Below are 25430 nucleotides of genomic sequence, written 5' to 3' on the forward strand. Positions count from 1 at the left end.
GTAAAATGCTTGTAGTGAAGGACTTTGTTGTTATAAAATACATCATTCTTGGATTCCAAATTAGGTATATCTATTTCTGATTGGTTTTTGGAGTATTGCTTAAGCAATCCTAGGTGAGTGAGATAAGTGCTGAAATTATAAAAATTCAAGGTCCAAATTTTTAAATCACATCTGTATTCATTCAGTTTACTTATACAATAAATATTTACTGATCACCTCTACTATGCTGGGTACTGGACAATACAATAATAAGTGAAGTGGAAATGATCTCTACCTTCATGAAGCTGTAGTTATTACAGTAAATTGATCATCTTTGATACAAATATCATAGTTATAAAATAGATGAATTTTGAGGCGTTTACTTCTAAATTTGATTTTTAAAACTTTTTATGACTTTGTAAAAATTTTAGTGGCGACTTCGGCAAATTGTAGCAGATTAAATCTGTTTACTGTTGCCTCCTTAATACATCCCACAAGAATAAAAGGAAAGGGATAAGATAGATATGCACTCAAAAGAGAAAATAGCAACTACCTTTTAGAAGATGGATGACAGTAACATGGGAAGCCTAAAAGCAGGCTGTCTGTACTTCTGACCCCCTAAAAAGGTTCAAGAATTGGAGGCAGCAGGTACCCCTCGAAGTAGGAATGCAGGTGATGCAGGACCCAGGAGGATTGATTGTAAGTCTGTGTAAGAAACAGGTAACCCCTTGATTCTATCTCTGCCCCTGTTGACATAAGCAGCTGTGCCTTCCTCACCCTAAGGGAAGACCGAAAAGGTCTGTACATTCAGGGACAGTGGGCACAGCTAAGGATGAGGATACCATACAGAAAATGACAGGTGTCGTGAAAATGGACACATTGAACTGTGCAAACTCCCTCGGCCGCTTTCTACCACTTCACTCTGAGCACAGTGGCTTCCCAAGCAGGAGTTTGGAGGAGTTTTCTCTGAGAAACCAAGAACAAAAACTCTCTAGATGTCGTCAGTAGTTTTGCCACTGAACTGGCCCAGCCAGATCTCTCTGCAGAGAAGCCTAGGGCTTGGCAAGCCCACCCTGTGTCACAGAAGCATGTTTGTGATGATGTCACAAGTAAAAAAAAAATTTGTAACTGTATTTCACTATAATTAATTTCCTCTATAATGCTATATATTTTTAAATACTATTTTGAGAAGGGGTCCATAGGCTTCAACAGACTGCCCAAGGGGTCCTTGGTTTGTAAATGTGTAAAACTCCCCCTGCATAGAGAGATTTGATTATCACTTTTATTTGCTCATTCCACTGATGTTTGTTGAGGGCTTTCTATGTGCTAGATCAGCAGTCCCCAGCTTTTTTGGCACCAGGAACTGGTTTCTGGGAGACAGTTTTCCCAAAGACCAGGATGGGGGTATGGTTATGGGATGATTCAAGCACATTACATTTATCATTAGATTCTCATAAGGAATGTGCAGCTTAGATCTCTTGCATGCACACTTCACAATAAGGTTGGCACTCCTAGGAGAATCTAATGCCACCACTGATCTGACAGGAGGCAGAGCTCAGGTGGCAATGCTTGTCTGCTGCTCACCTCCTGCTATGCGCCCTGGTTCCTAACAGGCCACTGACCGGTACTGGTCCATGGCCTGGGGGTTAGGGGCCCATGTGCTAGATGGTAGGCTAGGTTCTGGTAGTACACTCATGAAAAGAATCACCTAATGAATCCTCTGTTTGTAGGTATGCGTGGCAGATCATTTGGCAATAGATAGAAACAGACTTTGGCCCTGGGGAACAGCAAAATATTAGGACCCAAAAGTAAACAAACAAATAAAAATCAAAGTTGACCAGAGTTGCTAGGTCTTAATACAGTAATAAGCATTAGTCAGAAATGCTGTGTGACTGAATCAGCCAGGTCACACTTCACAAGAGAAGAGTTTTCTGCTAGTTGTGTCAACAGCCACCCTTCAAAGGGATGATGGGGATCCAGTCAAATACCACCATCTTTGAGCACTTAGTGGTTTGGGTGCAAAAATGAAATAGTACAGTTCAAGTTGAAGTAGAGTAATTAATAGGTGCCCTTATTTACTGAATACAACCTCGCTCTAGGTTATGTTAATAGTTTAACATTACTATTAAGCTGTAAGGGTTGCATATCTCTTTGATCCTTAGACTGCTTGCTCATTCTTTCTCTTAGCCCTAGAGGACATACTATCATGCTCGACTTCAAGTTTAACTCTCAGTGCTCAGGTAGGAATTTTCCTTTGCTGAGTCCTCTGAACTTGATCTGATTGTTCTTTGCTCTTCTGATTCCACCCAGCACCTGTTTAGGAAGTTTCTTTATCTAGACCCTTTGTACCTTAAAAATATTCCCATGAAACCATTTCTGTTTTGATTAGCTCGCATTCCTTTTTGGTTTCACATGTCAGCCCCAACTGATATCAAAATATCATATTTTTTGGTACAACGTTCTTTCTGCCCCATCCCTACTCTGCCTCCTTGGTTTCCAGGTTAAATGTGTATCTTTATGATATGGTTTGGCTGTGTCCCCACCCAGATCTCATCTTGAATTCCCATATGTTGTGGGAGGGACCTGGTGGGAGGTAATTGAATCATGGGGGCAGGTTTTTCCCATGCTATTCTTGTGGTAGTGAATAAGTCTCACGAGACCTGATGGTTTTAAAAATGGAGTTTCCCTGCAACAAGTTCTTTCTCTCTGCCTGCTGCCATCCATGTAAGACATGACTTGCTCCTTCTTGCCTTCCACCATGATTATGAGACCTCCCCCATCCACATGGAACTGTAAGTCCATTAAACCTCTTTCTTTTGTAAATTGCCTAGTCTTGGATATATCTTTATCAGCAGTATGAGAATGGACTAATACAGTAAATTGGTACCATGGGTGGGGTGCTGCTGAAAAGATACCTGAAAATGTGGAAGCGACTTTGGAACTGGGTAACAGGCAGATGTTGGTACAGTTTGGAGGGCTCGGAAGAAGACAGGAAAATGTGGGAAAGTTTGAAACTTCCTAGAGCCTTGTTGAATGGTTTTGACCAAAATGCTGATAATAATATGGACAATGAAACAGCCTGAGGTGGTCTCAGATGGAGATAAGGAACTTGTTGGGAAGTGGAACAAAGGTAACTCTTGTAATGTTTTAGCAAAGAGACTGGTGACATTTTGCCCCTGCCCTAGAGATTTTTGGAACTTTGAACTTGAGAGAGGTGATTTAGGGTATCTAAGCAGCAAAACATTCAAGAGATGACTTGGGTGCTATTAAAGGTATTCAGTTTTAAAAGGGAAAACAGAGCATAAAAATTTGGAAAATTTGTAGCCTGACAATGCAATAGAAAAGAAAATCTTGTTTTCTGAGGAGAAATTCAAGCCAGCTGCAGAAATTTACATAAGTAAGAAGGAGCTGGATGTTAATCACCGTAACAAGGGGGAAAATGGCTCCAGGGCATGCCAGAGACCTTTGGGGCAGCCCCTCCCATCATAGGCCTGGAGGTCTAGGAAGAAAAAATGATTTTGTGGGCCAGGGACAGGGCCCCTCTGCTGTGTGCAGTCTAGGGACTTGGTGCCCTGCTTCCTAACTGCTGCAACCATGACTAAAAGGAGCCAAGGTACAGCTCAGGCTGGTGCTTCAGAGGATGGAAGCCTCAGGCCTTGGCAGCTTCCACGTGGTGGTGAGCCTATGGGTGCACAGAAGTCAAGAATTGAGGTTTGGGAACCTCCACCTAGATTTCAAAGGATATGTGGAAACACCTGGATGCCCAGGCAGAAGTTTGCTGCAGGAATGGAGCCCTCATGGAGAGCCTTTGCTGGGGCAGTGCAAAAGTGAAATGTGAAGTCCGATCCCCCACACAGAGTTCCTACTGGGGCACTGCCTAGTGGAGCTGTGAGAAGAGGGCCACCGTCCTTTAAACCTCAGTGTCAGGCCTCTGAGCCCAAGCTAAGCCATCATATCCCCAGCAACCTGCACGTATACATCCAGATGGCCTGAAGCAACTGAAGATCCACAGAAGTGAAAATAGCTTAACTGATGACATTCCACCATTGTGATTTGTTTCTGCCCCACCCTAACAGACCCATGTACTTTGTAATTTCCCCCACCCTTTTTTTTTTTTTTTTTTTGAGACACAGCCTAGCTCTGTCGCCCAGGCTGGAGTGCAGTGGCCGGATTTCAGCTCACTGCAAGGTCCGCCTCCCGGGTTCACGCCATTCTCCTGCCTCAGCCTCCCGAGTAGCTGGGACTACAGGCGCCCACCACCTCGCCCGGCTAGTTTTTTGTGTTTTTTAGTAGAGATGGGGTTTCACCGTATTAGCCATGATGGTCTCGATCTCCTGACCTCGTGATCTGCCCGTCTCGGCCTCCCAAAGTGCTGGGATTACAGGCTTGAGCCACCACACTCAGCCTTTCCCCCACCCTTAAGAAGGTTCTTTATAATGTCCCCCACCCTTAAGAAGTTTCTTTTTAATTCTCCCCACCCTTGAGAATGTACTTGGTGAGCTTCACCCCCTGCCCCCAAAACATTGCTGTTAACTTCACTGCCTATGCCTATGCCTGTAAGAACCAATGATAATCCCACCACCCTTTGCTGACTCCTTTTTCGGACTCAGCCCGCCTGCACCCAGGTGAAATAAATAGCCATGTTGCTTACACAAAGCCTGTTTGGTGATTTCTTCACATGGACACGTGAAACACTCAGAATGGTAGATCCTCTGACAGCTTGCCCCGTGTGCCTGGAAAAGCCACAGACACTCAACGCTGTGAAAGCAGCCAGGAGGGGGACTATACCCTGCAAAGCCACAGGGTGGAGCTGCCCAAGGCCATGGGAGCCTACCTCTTGCATCAGCGTGACCTAGATGTGAGACATGGAGTCAAAGATGATCATTTTGGAGCTTTACGATTTGACTTCCCTGCTGGATTTTGGACTTGCGTGGGACCTGTAGCCCCTTTGTTTTGGCTAGTTTCTCCCGTTTGGAATGGCTGTATTTAACTAATGCCTGTACTCCTGTTGTATCTAAGAAGTAATTGCTTTTGATTTTAGAGGCTTGTAGATAGAAGGGACTTGCCTTGTCTCAGATGAGACTTTAGACTATGGACTTTTGAGTTAATGCTGAAATGAGTTAAGACTTTGGGGGACTGATGGGAAGGCATGATTGGTTTTGAAATGTGAGGACATGAGATTTGGGAGGGGCCAGGGGAGGAATGATATGGTTTGGCTGTGTCCCCACCCAAATCTCATCTTGAATTCCTGCATGTTGCAGGACGGACCTGGTGTGGAAGGTAATTGAATCATGGGGGCACGTTTTTCCCATGCTGTTCTCATGATAGTGAGTAAGTCTTACGAGATCTGACCATTTTAAAAACAGAGGTTTTCCTGCACAAGTTTTCTCTCTCTTTACCTGCTGCCATCCATGTAAGATGTGACTTGCTCCTCCTTTCCTTCCACCATGATTGCAAGACCTCCCCAGCCATGTGGAACTGTGAGTCCATTAAACCTCTTTGTTTTGTGAATTGCCCAGTCTCAGATACGTCTTTATCAGCAGCGTGAGAATGGACTGATACACTCTGTCTGCCTTCTCTTCTCTTTAACCTCTTCCTCTTTGACCATTTCTGTTACTGTTTAAGCATACATAGTCGTTCTGTCTTAAAATTTTAAAAATGGGGAGATGAATGGACTGATAAATAAAAAGGAAAAAATATCTCAGAATACCATATTCCCACCTAGGTATTGTCTCATTGTTCTCCTTTGTCAGTATTTGTCTTTATTTACTCACATGTCCCTTACTCCCTCATCAATTCGAATTCTGCTTGTACCCCCTTGCCCCCCCCACCCCGCTGCCATCTACTGAGGCTGTTCTTGCCAATGTTACCATTGATGTGCATGTTAATACTTTTTAGTTACCTTACTTGACTGCCTGGTAGTATTGAACTGGAAATCACCTCTCAACTTGGCTCTGTGACACAGCACCCACCTGACTTTCCTTCTCTCTCTCACTGCCTTTTGTAGGCTTTTCCTCTTCTACCTGAGGATTCCCCTAAAAGCTCAGTCCTAGGTACTCGTCCCTTTTTATGCTGTACTCTTTTTACATGCTGTTCATTCCCAGCCTTCTCTTGGCCAACCTTCTCTTCTGGGCTCAAGACCCAAATATGTGAATGTTGTATCTCCACTTGACTCTTTGACAGGCTCCTCAAAGTAAACATTTTCAAAACGGAAATGATCTTCCACCAAAATCTGCTTCTCTGTCAGTATATCACAATTTTATATTATAAATTCTGGCCTCATTTGGTCTGGGAAATATATTTAATCTTCAGGAATTTGCTTTTTATGTATGTTTGATGTTTCTGCTCATGATATTATACTTATCTCTGTATATATATTAGTAATTCAAAAAATCTTGGAGTACTTACCATTGCCAGGTATTGCACTAGACCCTAAAAATATAATGGTGAACATAACAAATTCCTTAACCTCCTGAGCCTGTATTCTAGAGATATTTGTCAAATATTCATATAATTATTTATGGGTTTTTTTGTTTCTTTTGTTTGTTTGTTTTTTGTTTTTTTTTAAGATGAGGTCTTGGTCTGTCACCCAGGGTGGCAAGATCTTGGCTCACTGCAACCTCTGCCTCCTGGGGTCAAGCCATCCTTCCACCTCAGACTCCCAAGTAGCTGGGACTCCAGGCGCACGCCACTATGCCAAACTAATTTTTGTATTTTTTGTAGAGACTGGATTTCACCATGTTGCCCAGGTTGGTCTTGAACTGATCTCAAACAATCCGCCTGCCTTGCTTACCCAAAGTGCTGGGATTATAGGCATGAGCCACCATGCCCAGCCCATATGATTATTTATAGATAATGGTTTGCAGCCTAGATTACATACAGATTAAAGTAAATTTATTTTAGAAACTTTAAACATATTTTATGATAATGAAAATTTGCTATTTTTACTGTTCTGTTCTCAACCAGAAAATTCAATCAGGCTCTTGAGATTCTGAAAATAACAAAACATTTCTAATGTGCAGGCTAATATGTATCTTCCATAGAATTTTTTTGGTAGTACAGTTTTACAAACATTTGTTGAGTTCTAACTTCAAATCAGAGAATTTGGTAGTTGTTGGATATTTGATTTTAATGTTGGTGACTTTAAAGACAGTTAAAAAAAGTGTTGGTAAAGTGATAGTAGCTTAAAAATTATGTCTGTTCATATTTATAAGCAAATAATGTCAGAAAGGACACATTCATGTTTATGCTTAAATATGGTATATGCATTCTGTTTTTATAATTTAACAGTGAGCATTTGAAAATTTTCAAAACAGATCATTAACATGAATCCTCAGGTAGATAAATACAACCATAAGGTTCAGTTAAGAAAAATAATGTGTTGACTGAACAGTACAGAGTATCTGTACTTAAAGGGAAAAGACTCTGGATTTACGACTGTTTTTCTCTTTCCAGAAGTAGAAAAATCTAACCTTGCTCAATTCAGATAATGTTATTTATTGATTAATTCTTTGAACAATGTAAGAGGCATTTTAGTTAGGGGGATATTTTTCTGGTTCTCTATTTCCTAGCTTTGGGACATGAGGCAAGTTACTTAGTCGTTAACCTCTCTGAATCTTAATTTCATCATCTGTAAAATAATATTTATCATACCTAATTTATAAGATTGTCATACAGACACAATGAATTAACGCTTGTGAAAGTACATTTTAAAGTGTAAAGCACTATATCCGTTCTATTTTTGAGAAGTAGTGTTTACATTTCAGATTACTGTGAGCAAAATTAAAATATACCATTGAGAATTTAAAATTATTCTCTTTATTTTCTTACATTCAAGAAAGTTTTAAATTACATCTTTCTCTAATAAATGCCTAGCTAATCATGCCACTTTCAAGTTTCTGCTCTTTTAATGTACGTATCTCAAGATGTGTGGGTAAGGGTCGGGTTCCATAAAGAGCATGTTTGCATTGAGAATCAGATAACCTAACCCTAAACCAGCTTTTTAGTTACCTCTGTCTCCCTTCCTGATTGATTTGTATTGACATGTAGTCATGTTTTTTTTTATTTGCATGTGTCCTGAAAATCTATTTGGTCTCTGATAATAAGCCCTATCAGTCATTTGCCAAAATCAGTGACTCTAAGATAATTTAGTTATTTCAAGGTAAACATTGAGTTGGAGGTGTTGGGAAAATAGGAGACCTAGAAACCAAAGTGTTACCCTGTTGCCCCAGTTCTTCCTCTCCTAAAACACTGTTACACGATATTCAGATGCTAACGCATTAGCTTGAGCCATTCATTAGTGAGTTTTTTTTCCCCCAGATATCTGAGCAGACCTTTGATTCCCCTCCAAAGGATTGGGGGTAAACAGGGATTGCCTACCAACTGTCTGCTTCGCAGATCCCTTTATAATTATTCTTATGGCAGAAATTTTTGACTGTAGTAAAGTTTATTCATAATATGATTTTTTTAAAGGTAGATTCAATGTGAGTAACAACACAGAACAACAGGGACAACTTTTGAAATGAGATTATTTTCACAGAAACTTCCAAATATTATATGTTCCATTTGTTCAAATAATGTTAAATATGTATTTTTAAATTTACTTGATAACTATATTTAGCAGTCACAGTTTATTTTTATCTATTTTCTAAGAAAGAATTAAAATTATTCAAAACTATGCTGAGTGTCAGGGACTTTAAAGCCCATAAGGGAATTTAGCAAAAGATATCCTAGAATAATAAGAATGCATAAGTGTGAATAATAAATGTTTATATTTTCCAAATTTCTCTTTAAAATGTTATGCTATAAAACAATAAAAATAGAAAATGATATAACTGAGTTTATGTGCCCACTATTCACATTTTCAGTTATGGAAATTTTGTAATTTTTTTGCATTGATTCAGTGAATATTGATTGAACATCTCCTGTGATCCAGGCACTGTTCTGTCTCAGTGTTGAGATCTTGTAATGAATGAGCAAAGTGGACGCAAATTCTTCCTTTACACAGGGAGGTAGACAGTAAAAAATAAGTATTTCTGTATTATGTTAAATAGTGGTAAGTTGCAAGACAAGTACAGTAGGAAACAGGAATAGGGAATAGAGTGGCTACACTTTGAAATCAGGTGGTCAGAAAAGGCCTCACCAAGGTGATAGTGCAATAGAGACATGAAGGAAGTGAGAGTGAGCCATGTAGATATCTCAGGAAGGAGATTTCTAGTTAGAGGGATCAGCCAGTATTAAGGCCCTTTAAGATGGGATTATGGAATGAGTGAGGGTTAGAGGCCATTGTAGGCATACAGAATGAGTGAGAGTTATGGTAGTAGGAAAGGACGTGGAGGTGATCATATGGAAGAAGGATTGTACAGATCACTCAGGACATAGAAGATCATTGTAAGGACTATGGCTTCTTCTCTGCACAAAATGGGGAGCCATTGGGTAGTTTTGAGTAGAAGAGTAGCTATCTCCTATTTTGGAAGAATAATTCTGGTTGATAACTGTGATAATCCTGTAGTGGACAAGTGTGGAAACATGAGGCCCAGATAGAAAACTGTTGCAGTAATCCCAACAAGAGATGGAACTGGTCTAAACTGTGGAGTAGCAGATTTTAGGACTATTTTGGCATTAGATCTAATGGAATTTTTTGATGAGTTAGATGTGGGGTATGAGAATTCAGAAGAAATCTAGTGTAGCCCCAAGGTTTTTGGCCAGAACAGCTGGAAGGATGAAATTGCCATATGGGGTAGGCTGCTGATGGGGAGATATCTGGGGTGGGGAGAGAAGTTCAGTTGGACAGGTTAAGTTTGAGACATTTATTAGACACACAGCAGAGATGTTAAGCAGTGGGCTATATGAGTCTGGAATTTGGGAGAGAAGTCTGGTCTGGATCTATGAATTTGGAAAACAATGTGGGTTGTCTCAGAAGACAAGTGAAAAAATGTTTCAAGGATGAAAATGATTAACTGTCATATGCTATTGTTAGGTTAAATAAGATGGGGACTGAAGATTGAGCATTGACTGACTCAGAGTTAACCTTAGGAAAGAGAATACCAGTAGCCTTATTGTCATCCACATATGCAGACAACTTGGGGTTTTCTGTTAAAAGGAATAGTGAAATTGTGTGAAGAGCATAGCAGAGGATGAAGTGAGGTCAAAAGAGGGTTTTTTCCCCTAAGATGGGAGAAATTACAGATGTCATACACTAGTTAGAATAGTCCTGAAAAGGACGTGGGGTAGATATACTAATATCTACCACCCAAACCCTGATATCTACCTCCTATAATAATACAGCAGATAAAGTGGGAAATTGCTGGAACACTGTCCTTGAGAAGGATAACATCAAACGCATAAGTGAGTTTGTGCGTGATCATGCTACTAGTGCTTAATGAGTAGCATGGTCAGTTCATGCTTAGAAACTGAGGAAAGTTGAATTACTAGGCACACGTGGTTGGAGGTTAAGTGGTATGTACTGGCAGCTTATAGAAGGTCTTCTCACTGAGTGTGAGGAAGGGAATGGACACATCGAGATTTTAGGAGAAAGGAGATGATGTAAAATAACCAACTAACAATGTGGAAGAGTGAACAGATTAGGGAAATGAATGTGTTTGCGGAGTACTATTAAGACCCACGTGAGATTCCTGATCATGAATTTAAAGTGAAATTGGCTGGGCTCATGCCTATTATCCCAGCACTTTGGGAGGCCGAGGTAGGTGGACCGCTTGAGCCCAGGAGTTTGAGACTAGTCTGGGCAACACAGTGAGACCTTGTTCCTATAAAAAAATAAAAAAATTAGCCGAGCATGGTAGCACGTGCCTGTATTCCTAGCTACTTGGGAGGCTGAGCTGGGAGGATCACTTGAATCTGGGAGGCGGGGAGGGTGCAGTGAGCCAAGATCCTGCCACTGCACTCCAGCCTGGGTGACAGAATGAAACCTTGTCTCAAATGAGTGAGTGAATGAATGAATGAATGAGTGAGTGAGTGAATGAATGAATGAGTGAATGAATGAATGAATGAAATTGGCCAACCTGATTGTACGGTTTTCTCCAACAATGTGTAGCTGCACTGGTACAGGTAAAGAGTATGTGGTGGATTAAATTTAATTGTGTTTTAGTACCCTTACTTCATGTGTGTGTATCCATTAACAATATATATTATGTATGTTTTTTACATGTACGTATATGACATATTCTATTGCAAATTGTTTTTTATTTGACCTATTCTTGAAATTTATCCAAGTTGATAAATGGGATGTTTCATTTATTTTAACTGTTGTATAATAATCCTTTATATTAGTTATCCAGTCTATCTTTTCTCCTACTGAGGTACATTTTGGTTTTTCTATGTTTTCTCTATCACAGTGTTGCATTTTTCCCCTGATGTTATTGATTTGTTGGAATTCTTTAAGTATTATAAATACCAACCCTTTATAACTATATGTTTTGTAAATTTCTTTTCTAAAATTTTAACTTGTTTTTAATTTTGTTTAATATTTTTTGTCATTTAGCATTTTAATATCCAATGTACTAATCTTTTCTTCTAAAGCTTATTTTTTTAATTAAAAAACATTTTAATTGTGGTTAAAAAAACACAGAAATTACTATCTTAACTGTTTGTAAATGTATGGTTCAGCAGCTTTAATAATGCTCATTTTGTTGTATAACAGATCTCTAGCACTTTTTCATCTTGCAAAATTGAAACTCTATACCTTTTCCCCCTTCTCCAACCCCTGGCAGCCACCATTCTACTTTCTATTTCTATGAGTTGGACTACTTACGATATCCCATGTCAGTGGAGTTGTACAGTATTTATTTTATTTTTGTGACTATTTCACTTAGCATAGTGTTCTCAAGGTTCATCCATGCTATAGCATGTGACAAGATTTCCTTCTTTATTAAGGCTGAATAATATTCCATGGTATTTATATGCCACATTTTGTTTATTCATTTACCTGCTGATGGACATTTGGGTTGCTCCCACCTCTTGGCTATTGTGAATAATACAGTGAATGTGGTTGTGCAAATATTTCTTCAAGAGCCTGCCTTCAATTCTTTTGGATATATACCCACTAGGGGGATTGCTAGATCATATGGTAATTCCACTTTTAATTTTTTGAGGAACATTCATACTATTTTCCATAGCAGCTGCACCATTGTACATTCTCACCAGCAGTGCTAAAAAGTTCCAGATTCTCCATATCTTTGCTAACACTTGTTATTTTGGTGTTTTTGTTTTTATAGTGGCTCTCCTAATGAGTGTAAGTTGAAATCTCATTGTTATTCTGATTTGTGTTTATCTCTAATCATTAGTGATGTTGAGCATCTTTTCATATGCTATTAACCATTTGTATGTTTTCTTTGGAGAAATGTCTGTTAGAGTCCTTTGCTCATTTTAAAATCAGGTTATTTGTGGGTTTTGTTGTTTTTTGGTGTTCTTTGTATATTCGATATATTATCTCCTTATCAGATATATGATTTGCAAATATTTTCTCCCATTTGCAGATTGCCTTTCATTCTGTTTGTTTCCTTTGATTTTCAGAAGTTTTTAAGTTTGATATAGTCCCATTTGTCTATTTTTGCTTTTGTTGCCTGTGCTTTTGGTGTCATATCTAAGAAATCATTGCCAGATTCAATGTCATGAAGCTTTTCCTATGTATTTTCTTCTAGGAGTTTTACAATTTTAGGTCTTACATTTACAGTATAAAATCAGGTGGAATTACTTTATATTTTTAATACAGATAACCCAATTACCTTTTAAGTATTTGTTGACTAGTCAGTTAATCTTTTCTCTGCTTATTTAAATGCAACTTCTGTCATATAACTAAGTTCCCATGCATACTTATGAGTCTGTTTTTAGGCTCTTCACTGAATTTCATTTGTCTATTTGCCTCACCCTGCATCAGAACCAAAATATCTTAAAACATCTGGCTGGCCAGGGGTGGTGAGTCACACCTGTAATCTCAGCACTTTGGGAGGCTGAGGCAGGAGGATCACTTGAAGCCAGGAGTTCAAGGCCAGCCTGGGCAATATAGCAAGACTTCATCTCTACAAAATATTTTAAAAATCAGCTGAGTGTGTTGGTGCATGCCTTTAGTCCCAGCTACTCGGGAAGCTGAGGCAGGAGGTTCACTTGAACCCAGGAATTTGAGGTTGCAATGAGCTGCGATCATGCCACTGCACTCCAACCTAGACAACAGAGCAAGACTTGATCTCAAAAAAGAAAAAAAAAAAAGCCTGTCACTTTATAGTTAAGTCTTGATTCTGAAAAGGTGAGGTCTTTTTCCTCTTCACCCTCACCCTACCTCCCTCTCCTTTCCCCTGACCTTCCTCTTCCCTCTTCACTGTCTATTCTTTGCTTTTTGTGTTCCTCCACATGAATTGTGGGATCTAATATGTAAATTAATTTGGAGGGAACTACAATTTTTGGATATTGACCTCTCCAATCAATGCATTTGCATCAGTGAATGTTCGAATCTTCCCGTTTATTTAGTTGTTTTTTATGTCTTTCAAAAATATTTTGTACTATTGGTAATATTTTATACATATATTATTAGACTTATTTCTATTTATACTTTTTGTTTCAATTGTAAAAATTATCTTTAAAAACTGGAATATTTTTGTTTTTCTTGCCAGAGCATAGGAATGTTGTTGACCTTATACATAAAACATTGAATTCTTATTAGGTGCACAAATTTAGATTGACTTGGATTTTTGTGTAGATGACTACATTGAAAAGAAAAAAGTCAGAACCACTATTTGTAATAATGGCTTTGTTTCTTTTCATTTCTCACACTTTTTAGTTTCTGTGTGTTTGGGGATGATTATTTTGTTCGAGTTTGGCTTGGTTTTATTGCTTTGTCTACCAAGTTTTATATGTATATGTGTTTTTTACATTAAAGAACATGTGTTTTAGTCATTTAGTATGGTATTTGCTGTAGGTTTTTGGTAGGTAAATTATATTTTTAGTATCTAAGAGTTTATTGTTATAGGGAAATTCTTATGGTTTTTCTCTTTAACCACATAATGATGTGAATTATATGAATAGATTTTTGTTTTCAGTGTTAGACCATCTTTCAATTCCTGGAACAAACTTAACTTTCCATGATGTATATTTTTTATACATTGCTGGATTTTATTTGCTAATATTTTACTTAGGATTTTATTTTCTAAGTTGACCTATAATTTTCCTGTATAAAATTGCATTTGTCACATTTTAGTATCAAGGTTGTCCTAGCACCATGAAATGGATTTGGAATGGTTTATGTAAGATAAAGATAATTTCCACTAAAGGTTTGTGTGGATTCACTTTCAAATCTGCCAGTGTGTTTTTTTCCTTTTTTTTTTTTTTCATTTTAAGTGAGTACAAGTAGCTTTTCAAATACTGATTTAATTTTTAAAATACTTACAAGTATATTTAGAGTTTTTATTTATTCTTGAATGTTACATTTTTGTAGAAAATTGTATTATCTTTTTAAATTCTTTGACATCAGTTTCTTCAGAATTTCCTTACTTTTAAAAATCTCTAACTATAGTAATGTTTTCTTTTAAATTATTGATATTATTCATTTGTTACTTTTCTTGATGCTTTGTTAGAAGTGTCCCTTTTATTAGTCTTTTGTAAGAGAGAGCTTTTGTCAAGCCTTCCATTTTTTTGCTTTCTTTGATGAAGTTTATTATTTTGTGCACTTTACTTTCTATAAACTTCTTTCATATTCTTTTTCTAAGCTTTTAATTTGGACATCTAGCTCACTAATATTTAATCTTTTAAAAATAAAACTATGAATTTTAAAAAATAGCTCTAGCTGCATCCCACAAGTTCTTATATATAGTATTTTTATAGTTATTCTAATATTCATTGTCACCTTTTCTTTGAGTGGTGTCTCATACCTGTATCCAAGCACTTTAAGAGTCTGAGGTGGGTGGATCACTTGAGCTCAGGAGCTTGAGACCAGCCTGGACAACATAGCGAAACTGCGTCTCTCTACAAAAAGTACAAAAATTAGCCAGGCATGGTATCATGAGCCCAGCTACTTGGGAGGCTGAGGCAAGAGGATCACTTGAGCCTGGGAGGTCAAAACTACAGTGAGCTGTGATCACACCACTACACTCCAGCCTGGATGACAGAATGAGACCTTGTCTCCAAAAAAACAAGAAAAGAAAGAAAATAAAAAAGATATATGCCTGAAAGACTGTGTTTGTATTCTCTAATTGATAGAGGATTTTGTATATTTTCATTAGTATCATTCAAATCTTGAATATCTTTACTAATATTGTTCCTTCTTGATCTGTCGGTTTATAAGAAACATGTTAAAATACCCAAGATGATTGTGGATTTGTCCATTTCTCCTTGAAGATATCTCCATTTTTATTTTATATATTTTTAAGGCTTTTCACAAATTTTTGAGGATATTCAAGCTTGGAATAGAGTTATTTCCCTAGTGAAGTGTTCCTTTTATTATTTTGTAATGTACATAATTTTAATAAGTCTTTTGCTTTAAAGTTCATTTCTCCTATTAATAAAGATACTCCAGCTTTCTGTTGGTTAGTGCTGTCTGATACAACTCTTTCTATCTCTTTACTTTCGATCTTTCTTTGTCATTATGTTTTAGGTGTGCCTTTTGTAAATAACATATAGCTGGATTTTATTTTTTGATCAAGAGTTTCTTTTAACTGGTGCGTTATGATACCTGTATATTATGATTACTGATATATTTTTATTTCTCTTTTTTTGCTTTGTGTTTCTCTTTGCTTCTGTTTTCCTTTTTTCCTGTTTTCTATTTAAATGACTAAGATCTTTTTATTTCATGTCCGCCTAATGGTCTAGAAGTCATGTATATTCTATTTCTATTCTTTTAGTAGTTATTACCCTGATTTTATTTACTTATTTATTTTTATACACAAGGCATTTCTGTAATATTACCCTGATTTTAAACTTGCGCTCTGACTTAACAGAGTCTGAAATTATCCATTATCTCTCAGACAATCATGACCACTACAAGAACATTAGAATGCTTCAACTTCAATTATTTATCTTATTTTTATATTATTTAGTATTTTAGTCCTACCTGTTGAATTTCCACAAGTTAATCATTACTGTGTAGTTATTACTTTTATAAATTCAATGCTTGTTTATATTTACTTACACATTTGTTTTCTCTGCTTATTCTTGCTTCTTGCATCTGAGTTTTTTCTTTCACGTTCAGTTTATTTCTTTCTAAAATACATACTTTAGATTTCTTTTCAGCAAGGATCAATGATAATAAATTCTGTCTTTGTCTTAAAATGCTTTATTTTGCCCTGCATATTCACTGATAACTTAGCTGCTGGGTATAAATAGATCTAGGAATGGACCTGTGAGATATATATATATCGAGAGATATGTAGATATAGATACAGATACACACACATATACATACACATACATATATATGTCTCTCTTTTTATTGTAAAGTAAAACAGATTCAAAAACAAAATAAATGTATGGCTCAGCGAATTATTATAAGGCAGCACCCTTGTAACCACCACTCAAGTGAAGAAATAGAATGTGGCCACTCAGGAATATATTTTTATTTAATCTGCTTAGGACTTTTGCAACATTCTGGGTAATTTTCTCAAATTTACTAAGTCTTTAGTAAGTTTTACTAAGTCTTTTTTTTTTTTTTGAGACAGAGTCTCACTCTGTGGCCCAGGCTGGAGTTCATTGGTGTGATCTCTGCTCACTGCATCCTCCACCTCCCAGGTTCAAGCAGTTCTCCTGCCTCAGCTTCCTGAGTAGCTGGGACTACAGGCATGTGCCACCATGCATTTTTAGTAGAGACAGGGTTTGAGCTATGTTGGCCAGGCTATTCTCAAACTCCTGACCTCAAGTGATCTGCTCACCTTGGCCTCCCAGAGTGCTGGGATTACAGGTGTGAACCACCATGCCCAGCAATTTTACTAAGTCTTGAGAAAATTATCCAAAATGTTGCAAAGGTATCCTCTAATGTACTGTCTTTCTTTAGCTGTATCTAATACGTTTAGTCTGCCTTTTTTATTGCCTCATTTGTCTATTTGCACAGCTCTGTTTCTTTTTCTTTTCTTTTCTTTTCTTTTCTTTTCTTTTTTTTTTTTTTTTTTGAGTCAGGGTCTCACTCTTTCACCCAGACTGGAGTGCAGTGGTGCGATCATGGCTCACTGCAGCCTCAATCTGCTCTCAGGTGATCCTCTCGCCTCAGTCTCCCAGGTAGCTGGGACTACAGGCATGTGCCACTATGCCCTGCAAATTTTTAAAAACATTTTGTAGAAACAGGGTTTCACCATCTTGCCCCGGCTGTCTTCTTTTGTGTCTTTTATCTTTTACAGCATGCTGGTCATTTACAGATTGTTTTTCTACTGTTTCAAGTAATCCTTCTATTTGTTGTATCTGTGGAGTCTAGTTCACTTCCTTAGTAATATCAAGACATCAGGGCTTTATAGGAATTCTGGTCAGGCTAAGTTGTGAGAATATCTCTGGTTCTGTCATGTGTCCCTGGGTGTCACCATGTTTGGCCAGATTTTCCTACTTCTCCATACCATGCGGAAGAGTAAATTCAGATCTCAAATCTAAGAAGCATAAACCTAGGGATTTAAGATCACAGGAGGAACTTTGTTCAACTAGGGTCTAGAGAGAAACAAATGAGTGCTAGCAGGTGAATTTATTTTTCTGTAGTTTGTTTTCACTGAGGTTTAGCTTTCATTGGTTTCAAGGTTTATGCAAGAGTGGTAATTCTAGCCCATCTCATTTGAGCTGACAGCCTCATCTTTTATCCTCACAGGGTATTAAAACTCAAGTTTCTGGATTGCTGAGACCTGTAACAACTCACCTTTCCTCCCTTTGTGTAGCCACAGCACTAGGTCATATGCCTACCTCTCTGGTTTTCTGTACCCACTTCCTGGCTGGCACCCAGGAATTCCCCTTTCTTTCTTGTGAGCCTGGTCTTTGGCGGTTACCAATGGAATATGTAATCCTTTTTAAAAATAAAACATTTCTAGATATTTGTGTGGAGATTTGCCAACATTAAGAGTCTTTCTAAGTATGGGATGAGAAAAAATGTTTTCATTGGTGATTTTACACCAGAATTTATCTGTCACAGGCAGATATGATTAGGACAAAACACTGGCAAATAAAAGCTAGGAATTAATTCATCAAAGTCTTTACTGAGAAATACTTGAGTCTGGCATTTGAGTTGCTATTGGGATTCCTCCTTAGAAGGAAACCATCTTTTTATCCAGTGTTATTGAATCCTTTAAGGAGCAATGAAGCCTCCTTGATTGGCTAATCACTTAAAACACATGAGTATTCCATATTATCTGCTAGTATGTTGCACACATCCCACTCCTGCTATTTTTGTTCATAATCAAGTAAATTTTCATTCACAATTTTTTTAACTGTGATGACTAATGTTGCTTATAGTATGGGCATAAATGTCAAATAGGTTGTCTCCTTGAGAAAATTGTTACTTGAAAAATGTATTGTATTTTGAACAAATAATAAACCATAAGCATAGCAGAATTGTTACCTTGAAGTCTTTCCTGCTCCTGTCAGAAACTCTGGAATATGTTTTATGGTACATCCTTCCCCTGTCAAATCTCATCAGTTTGTCTTCTTGGTACAATTATTTTAAGGCATTATGCATCTTCGTAGGCAAATAAATAAAAATTCAAAAGTTACAATTGGTGATATTTTTACAAATAGAAGATAAACTCTGAGGAAGTTTAGGCAGAGACCTAAAAGTTAGAACCCAGAGGGAATAACACAGGAAGAAGCAAATATAGATTTAGAAATATAAGATGGGTAAGATGACAAAGGTTTAAAATAATTGAGAGAATTAAGAAATGTTTGTCTTTGTTTACTACTATTCTCAGTGATTGGAACTTCTCAACACTTAAGCCTTAATTTTTCTATCTTCTGGAATTTCTATCAAATAATAATTATTTTTTAATGTCTACCCTATCAGCTCCTCCCCCAAAGCACCAGATAAGCTAAAATGAATTATAAGAGAGGCCAGAAATTACATGGAAAATGTAGAAGAAATATCTTATAAGCACTTAACTTGGGGTGGTTGTGAGCTTACTCTAAGTTGAGATAATAAATGAGCTACATAATTGCATAATTGATCATCTAAAAAATAACTTTTTAGGTTAACTTTCAGGCATGATATATTAGCCCTTTTGAATTTTTAAAATTCTATAATAAAGAAACATCTGCCTTTAAGAAACAATCTTTTTTTTAAGACGGTTTTGTTTACCATCGTTAAACATAACATTAGCATTGTCAAACCGACACAAGATGGTAAGGTAGAAAAAAAATTTTTTATCCTTTTTTAATCTTTGGGTTTACTATTCCCACTTCTTAGAATTTGGTCTTTCCTCCCTCTTCAGGTTTCCCAGTGTTTTCTCAGTCTTGCCTAATAAAGTCATTCAAACTAATGTGTTAGACAGTTCATGTTGCCTTACTAGGACTATTTGCATTCTTAAAAAAAAAGATTAAATCAACAACTGAAATATACACACATACAAAAAGTGAACAAGAATGAATGAATGGATTCATGGAAAGGATGGATGGATGGATGGATGGATGGATGGATGGTGGTACCATTTCATGCATGAGAAGTCTTTCTGATGGGATAACATATACCCAGGACTCATATTAAGTAGATGGTGGTCTGTTTCAGTGAAGAGAGGGTCTGTCAGGTAGATTCTACCAGTACTTTGCCACTATAGTGTATCTCAACCACTAACATGTATTATCAACTTTCTTCTTTTGTCACTTGTCATACTAGCTTGAAATCAAATCCCTTTTTTGTTTGTTTGTTCAAGACTGAAAGAGCATATTCCTTTTGTGGAACTATTGAATACATGGCACCAGATATTGTCAGAGGGGGAGATTCAGGACATGACAAGGTATGTTCTATTTTTGATGCTTCTTTATATATTTCTATAAAATGTACTATAAGAATCCTAATTAACAACTTAAGTCATCTCTTCAACAGAGCCGTCTTTCTGGTGTTGATTGTCTTACCTTCCTTTTTTTCTCTTTTGCTTTGTATTCCTGAACACATTATGATATCTAGTATTTTGGAGGAAAAAGATAATAGAAAGGTTAGGACATTCTAGATTTCCCTTTTAAAGGTTTTATTGGTGAGAATTGTGTTTTATTTTATAGAGTAACAGTCTTATTAAAGCTGAGAGCTTAAAACTAGTCAAATAATTTTTATTTCATTTCCATTGAGACAGCCTGTTTCTTAGAGTACAAACTGTGACTCCATTCTTTTAAAAAATTATGGACCTGTAATCCCAGCACTTTGGGAGACCAAGTTGGGCGGATCACCTGAGGTCAGGAGTTCGAGTCCAGCCTGGCCAACATGGTGAAACCCCATATCTGCTAAAAATACAAAAAATTAGCCCGGCGTGGTGGTGAGTGCCTGTAATTTCAGCTACTCGGAAGGCCGAGGCAGGAGAATGTCTGAACCCTGGAGGCAGAGGTTGCAGTGAGCAGAAATTGCGCCATTGCACTCCAGCCTGGGCAACGAGTGAGACAGCGACTCAAAAAAAAGTTACTTACTTATTTTTGCATGAGACCATGGCCTTTTAGGATGCAACTGAACCACAGTGCAATACAGAATTGTCACTGCATGTAAAAACTGCACATTGTTCCTGTTTGAGTCGTGATGAATGGTTTTGGACAGTATTTTTTGGCATTTTTAAATTTCTCCTAGAAAAACATTTGGAAACATAGTCATGTGTATTACCTTTAGTTAATATTTGCTTTTTAAGCTGTCACTGAGAGGTCAATGAAAAGGGAATCAGTGATATTTTCTTATTTCCAGTTTCTGCCTTTAACTTTCCAGAGACACTGGAGACTGTTGATTATCTTCCCAACAGAAATAAACATTTTAACAACCCTAGGAGAAAGAAAAAATCCTGAGTTCTAGATAGTTTAAGTTTGTTTTCCTAAGCCCTCTAAAAAGCTCAATTTTTTTGGCCTCCTCTCTTCCCTTTGTATGTGCAAAATGAAGATTCTAGAAGAAACTTTCTAAGTAATTATGTTACAAAATCTAGGTCGTGGATTTTTTTCTGTATTAAAGGGTACAAATTTGTTCATTTTTTTTTAACACTTCTGTTTTATTAATAGCTTTATCCAAATAAGGTGTTCTATTTTTTGGTTCCCCATCTTTCCTTCTCCTTCATTCCCTTTCAGAGTCCCACATATGCAGTTCAGATATCTGGCTGTGGAGAATCTCTGGTCTCCTTCCTGATGACTAATCATATATTTAAAAGCACGTTCTTCAAGTTTGTGTGCTATTGGTTTTGGGACCCAGGGCTAAGAATCTGATTATTGATCTCTTGTCATTTGAAGAACATGGTTTTGAATCCAACAGCAAAACATTCTGAGGGTTCTGACTCAAATGGCAGTCAAACTGCTTGTATAAATAGAAGAGTTTAATTGCTGGTTTAGTTTGCTTCTTGATAATCTTTGAAGCTGTTGAGGAATTTGGTAGGAATTTTTACCTGTTAATTTGAAAATTATCTTCAAAGACCTAATGGAACCAATTTTCACATAAGAAAATCTTGTATTACTCCTAGAATTTCTACCTACCTAAGGTGCAGAATATAGCTAGTCAATAAATATTTTTTCCCACACCTGGAACAACCTGACAGTTATTAAATGAGATAATGTATGCAAAGTGCTCATCATAGCGCCTGGTGTGGGGAAGATATTCAGTAAATACCTTTGCTCTCATGATTTTAGTCTTCCTGATGTGTTTTGTATGTCAGCACTCTGTATTTTCTTAATAGCTCTAAGCCCATAAATTTTGTCACCTCTCTGAAACTTAGGCCCCGGAAATTCAAAGCAAATAGTTTGAAATTTTAACATCTAGTTAATATTTCTCACTGGTGTACACTCATATGTTCAACAGTTATTAAAATTCTGATTTGCCTAATTACAAAAGAAGTAATTTTCAATACATCAAGATTCTTTAGGCCAGGCTTGGTGGCTAACGCCTGTAATCCCAGCACTTTGGGAGGCTGAGGCAGGCCGATTGCTTGACCCCAAGAGCTTGAGACCAGCCTCGGCAACGTAGTGAGACCCTGTCTCAAATAAAATAAAATATTCTTTAAATTATGTATAATTTGCTATGTTCTCAGTTCAGGTAACTGCATTTATAAATTGGTTTCCAAATTAGAACACATTTTATGTTATATTATTTTAGATCTTCCCATCAGTGAAGACTCTGAGGTTTATGTGTGATAGGTTCTAGAAGAAAAATTGATTTAGGTAGTTAGGAAAAAATAACATACCTTTGGATGTGGTATTTTTTTTTCATTTTTTGTTCTTTGATTTTTGGACATTTCATAAGGCTCACTGGAGCTGAATACTTTAGTTCCCTATCATAAGCCCAAAGAAATATCACCTACTTAAAATTTTAAAAATTTATATCAAGTTTAAATTTTTTTAATTAATCAAGGTAAATGGTTACTAGTTTAAGAAATAACACGCTTTCTGTGCTGAGGATACTTGGATATTTGTTCTCTAGATGTCTTTCTTGAATGTGCTAATTTAATACTCCTTACATAGAAGGAGGTGTACAAAATCATTTTTTAAAACATTTTCCTAATAGATAGCTTCCTTCATTTTTTTCTTTCTTATAAAATATTTTAGTTGATAATTCTATAAAATGAAATTATTGTTGTTTTATAGGCAGTTGATTGGTGGAGTTTAGGTGTTCTAATGTATGAATTACTAACTGGAGCATCTCCTTTCACTGTTGATGGAGAAAAAAATTCCCAAGCTGAGATATCTAGGTAAGATTTGACAAAATAAAATAAATGCCTTGTTTTCTCAAAGGAACTGATCACATTTCTACAGTTAGGCTGATGTAAACAATAATTTTTTTAAATGAGGATAGACAAAGTGATGTTTATGTAGTAAATTTTCTTTTCTATCATATAGCATATAGATATGTTACCTTTATATTTCTTTATACTGATTGTATGTGTCCAATTGAATCTGAAGTTTAACTTATGATCTGTAGTGTCATGATTTTGGTGTGCCCCAGAGCACTTAGAATATTGTCTTACGCTTAGTAGATACGTCATATATTGAGAAGTTTATTTAATGGATACTTTCTTCTCCACTGTATATGTAATTTATTTCTTTGTGACTTTAACATGAAGAAACAGTAATGATATTTTTGAACTCATGAATGTAGGCTCAACAGAAACAAATACCATAAAATTATCCTCTTGTAGGTCTCAGCATTATTCTCTTATTTTTCCTTCATAGCAGTTATCACAGTTGCAGTGTTACATTTTTGTTTATAATTATTTGATTAATGTCTGTCTGTCACACTAGATTGTAAGCTCTGTGAGAGTAAGGGACATGTCTGGCTTTGATTCTCAGTACTTGCTATATAGAACTCCGTAAATATTTGAGGGATAAAATGGGTTAATGAACAAATAAGTAAATAGTGACCAACATTATACTAATTACTAGTTATGTTTTTGTCCTGTTTTTACTTGAATTTTATAACTTTGAGAACAGATTTGGCATTAAAAATTAAAAATTGAGATTCCACTTCCAAAGAAGATGGAATAACAGGGACCAGATTTACTTTCCTGCCTGAAACAATTTTAACAATGGGCAAAATACATGAAACAACAGATTTGAAGACATTGGACATCTGGAAGTGAAGGACAATGATCTTTGAGAGGCGGAAAAATAAATGAGGTGAGCCCTGTGATTGCCCCAGCTTACTGCCTTGAGAGCATTTCCAGGCTACAAAACCTAGATGCAGTTGAGGAGGTGGAACTGAGAGTCCAAGAAGATCAAGACAGCTAGAGTTTGCAGGCCAGAGTGTGGGAGAGAAGAGTGGCACCCAGAGGGAAGTCCAGAGATGTGCAGAGATATTCAGTTGAGTATTGGTAAGCACACAGTGAGGAAACTATTCCATATAGTTAAGATGTTATTTCTTGCCAAATTGAACTGTAGATTCAATACAGTCACATTTCCAGGAGGCATTTTTTTCCTTTAGAAATTGACCGCCTGGGTCTAAAATTCATTATGAAAATGCAGAGGACCTAGAATAGCCAAATTAGCTTTGAAGAAATAGAAGTCTTGAAATAAACTTTGTTCTAAGTTATAGTAATTAAGACATTGTGGTTTTGGTGTCAAGACAGACAAATGATTTTTGACAAAGATGCAAAGTCACTTCTGTAAAGATAGTTTTGAACAAATGATGCTGGAACCACTGGCTGTCCAGATGGAAAAAAGTGAACTTCAAGAAATACTTCATACCATATCGAAAAATTAACTCAAAATGGATTATAGACCCAAATGTAAAAGCTAAAACTATAAAACTTCTGGAAGGAAACATAAAGGAAAAACATTGTGAGCTTGGTTTAGGTAAAGATTTCTTAGATATGACACAAAAAGTGCAATCAATAAAAGAAAACATTAATAAATTGGACTTCGTCAAAATTAAATATTTCTGCTCTTCAAAACTGTTTGAGAGAATGAAAAGACAAGCCACAGACTGGGATAAAATTTTAAATCATATGTCTGCTGAAGGACTGGTATCCAGAATGTAGAAAGAATTCTTAAAACTCAAGAAAACAAACAACCGCGTTTAAAAATGGGCAAAAAATTTGAACAGACAATTCACCAAAGAAGATGTGTAGGTGGCAAATTAGCACATGAAAAGACTATCAACACCTTTAGTCTTTAGGGAAATGCAAATTAAAACATCAATGAAATACTACTATATACTCAACTAGTATGGCTAAAAATAAAGAGACTGATAATACCAGGTGCTAATAAAGACATGGAGGAACTGGAACTTTCATACACTGCAAGGGGAAATGTAAAATGGTATAAAAACTTTGGAAAATAGGCAATTTCTTAAAAAGTTAAACATTACTCACTGTCTGATCTGTCCATTCCACTCCTGGTTAATTACCAAGGGAAATGAAAACATATGTCTATATAAAAACTTGGGCATGAATGTTCACGACAACTTCATTTGTAATAACCAGAAACTGGAAATAACCCAGATATCTGTCAACAAGTAAGTGGTTAAACAAATTGTGGTTTATTCATACAAATGGAAGACTCCTTAGCAATGAAAAGGAATCTATCTAAGACATGTGCGGTAGTGCACCTGTAGTCGCAGTTGCAGAGGAGGGTGAGGTGGAGGGATTGCTTGAGCCCAGGAGTTTGAGGTCAGCCTGGGCAATATAGCAAGACCCTATCTCTTAAAAAAAAGGAATGATTTGTTTATACACTTGCAAATGGATGAATCTCAAAATAATTACACTGAGTGAAAGAAGCGAGAAAATATAGAATTTATACCATATGATTCCAATTCTGGAAAATGCAAACTAATCTACAGTGACAAAAAGCAGAATAGCAGTTGCCTGGGGACTGGGATTGGGGGAGGT

At 36.7% G+C, this 25430-nt stretch overlaps 1 protein-coding gene across 7 annotated transcripts in view; it reads left to right on the forward strand.

Moving 5' to 3' along the window:
• The window catches only part of RPS6KA5 (ribosomal protein S6 kinase A5), a 204703-nt gene that overhangs the window by 129735 nt on the left and 49538 nt on the right, over window positions 1-25430 (forward strand). For 5 of the 7 annotated variants that reach the window (XM_033191587.1, XM_033191588.1, XM_033191589.1 and 2 more), the window contains 2 exons: window positions 19809-19892; window positions 22693-22796. In XM_033191587.1, the coding sequence (XP_033047478.1) occupies window positions 19809-19892; window positions 22693-22796 (188 nt within the window). Of the gene's footprint in view, window positions 1-19771; window positions 19893-22692; window positions 22797-23570; window positions 23722-25430 lie in introns of those variants that run through there. The other 2 variants (XM_033191591.1, XM_033191592.1) reach the window with 2 other exon arrangements.

The sequence above is a fragment of the Trachypithecus francoisi genome, unplaced genomic scaffold (assembly GCF_009764315.1).
Source record: "Trachypithecus francoisi isolate TF-2019V2 unplaced genomic scaffold, Tfra_2.0 Lachesis_group3, whole genome shotgun sequence".
NCBI classification, from domain to species: Eukaryota; Metazoa; Chordata; class Mammalia; order Primates; family Cercopithecidae; genus Trachypithecus; species Trachypithecus francoisi.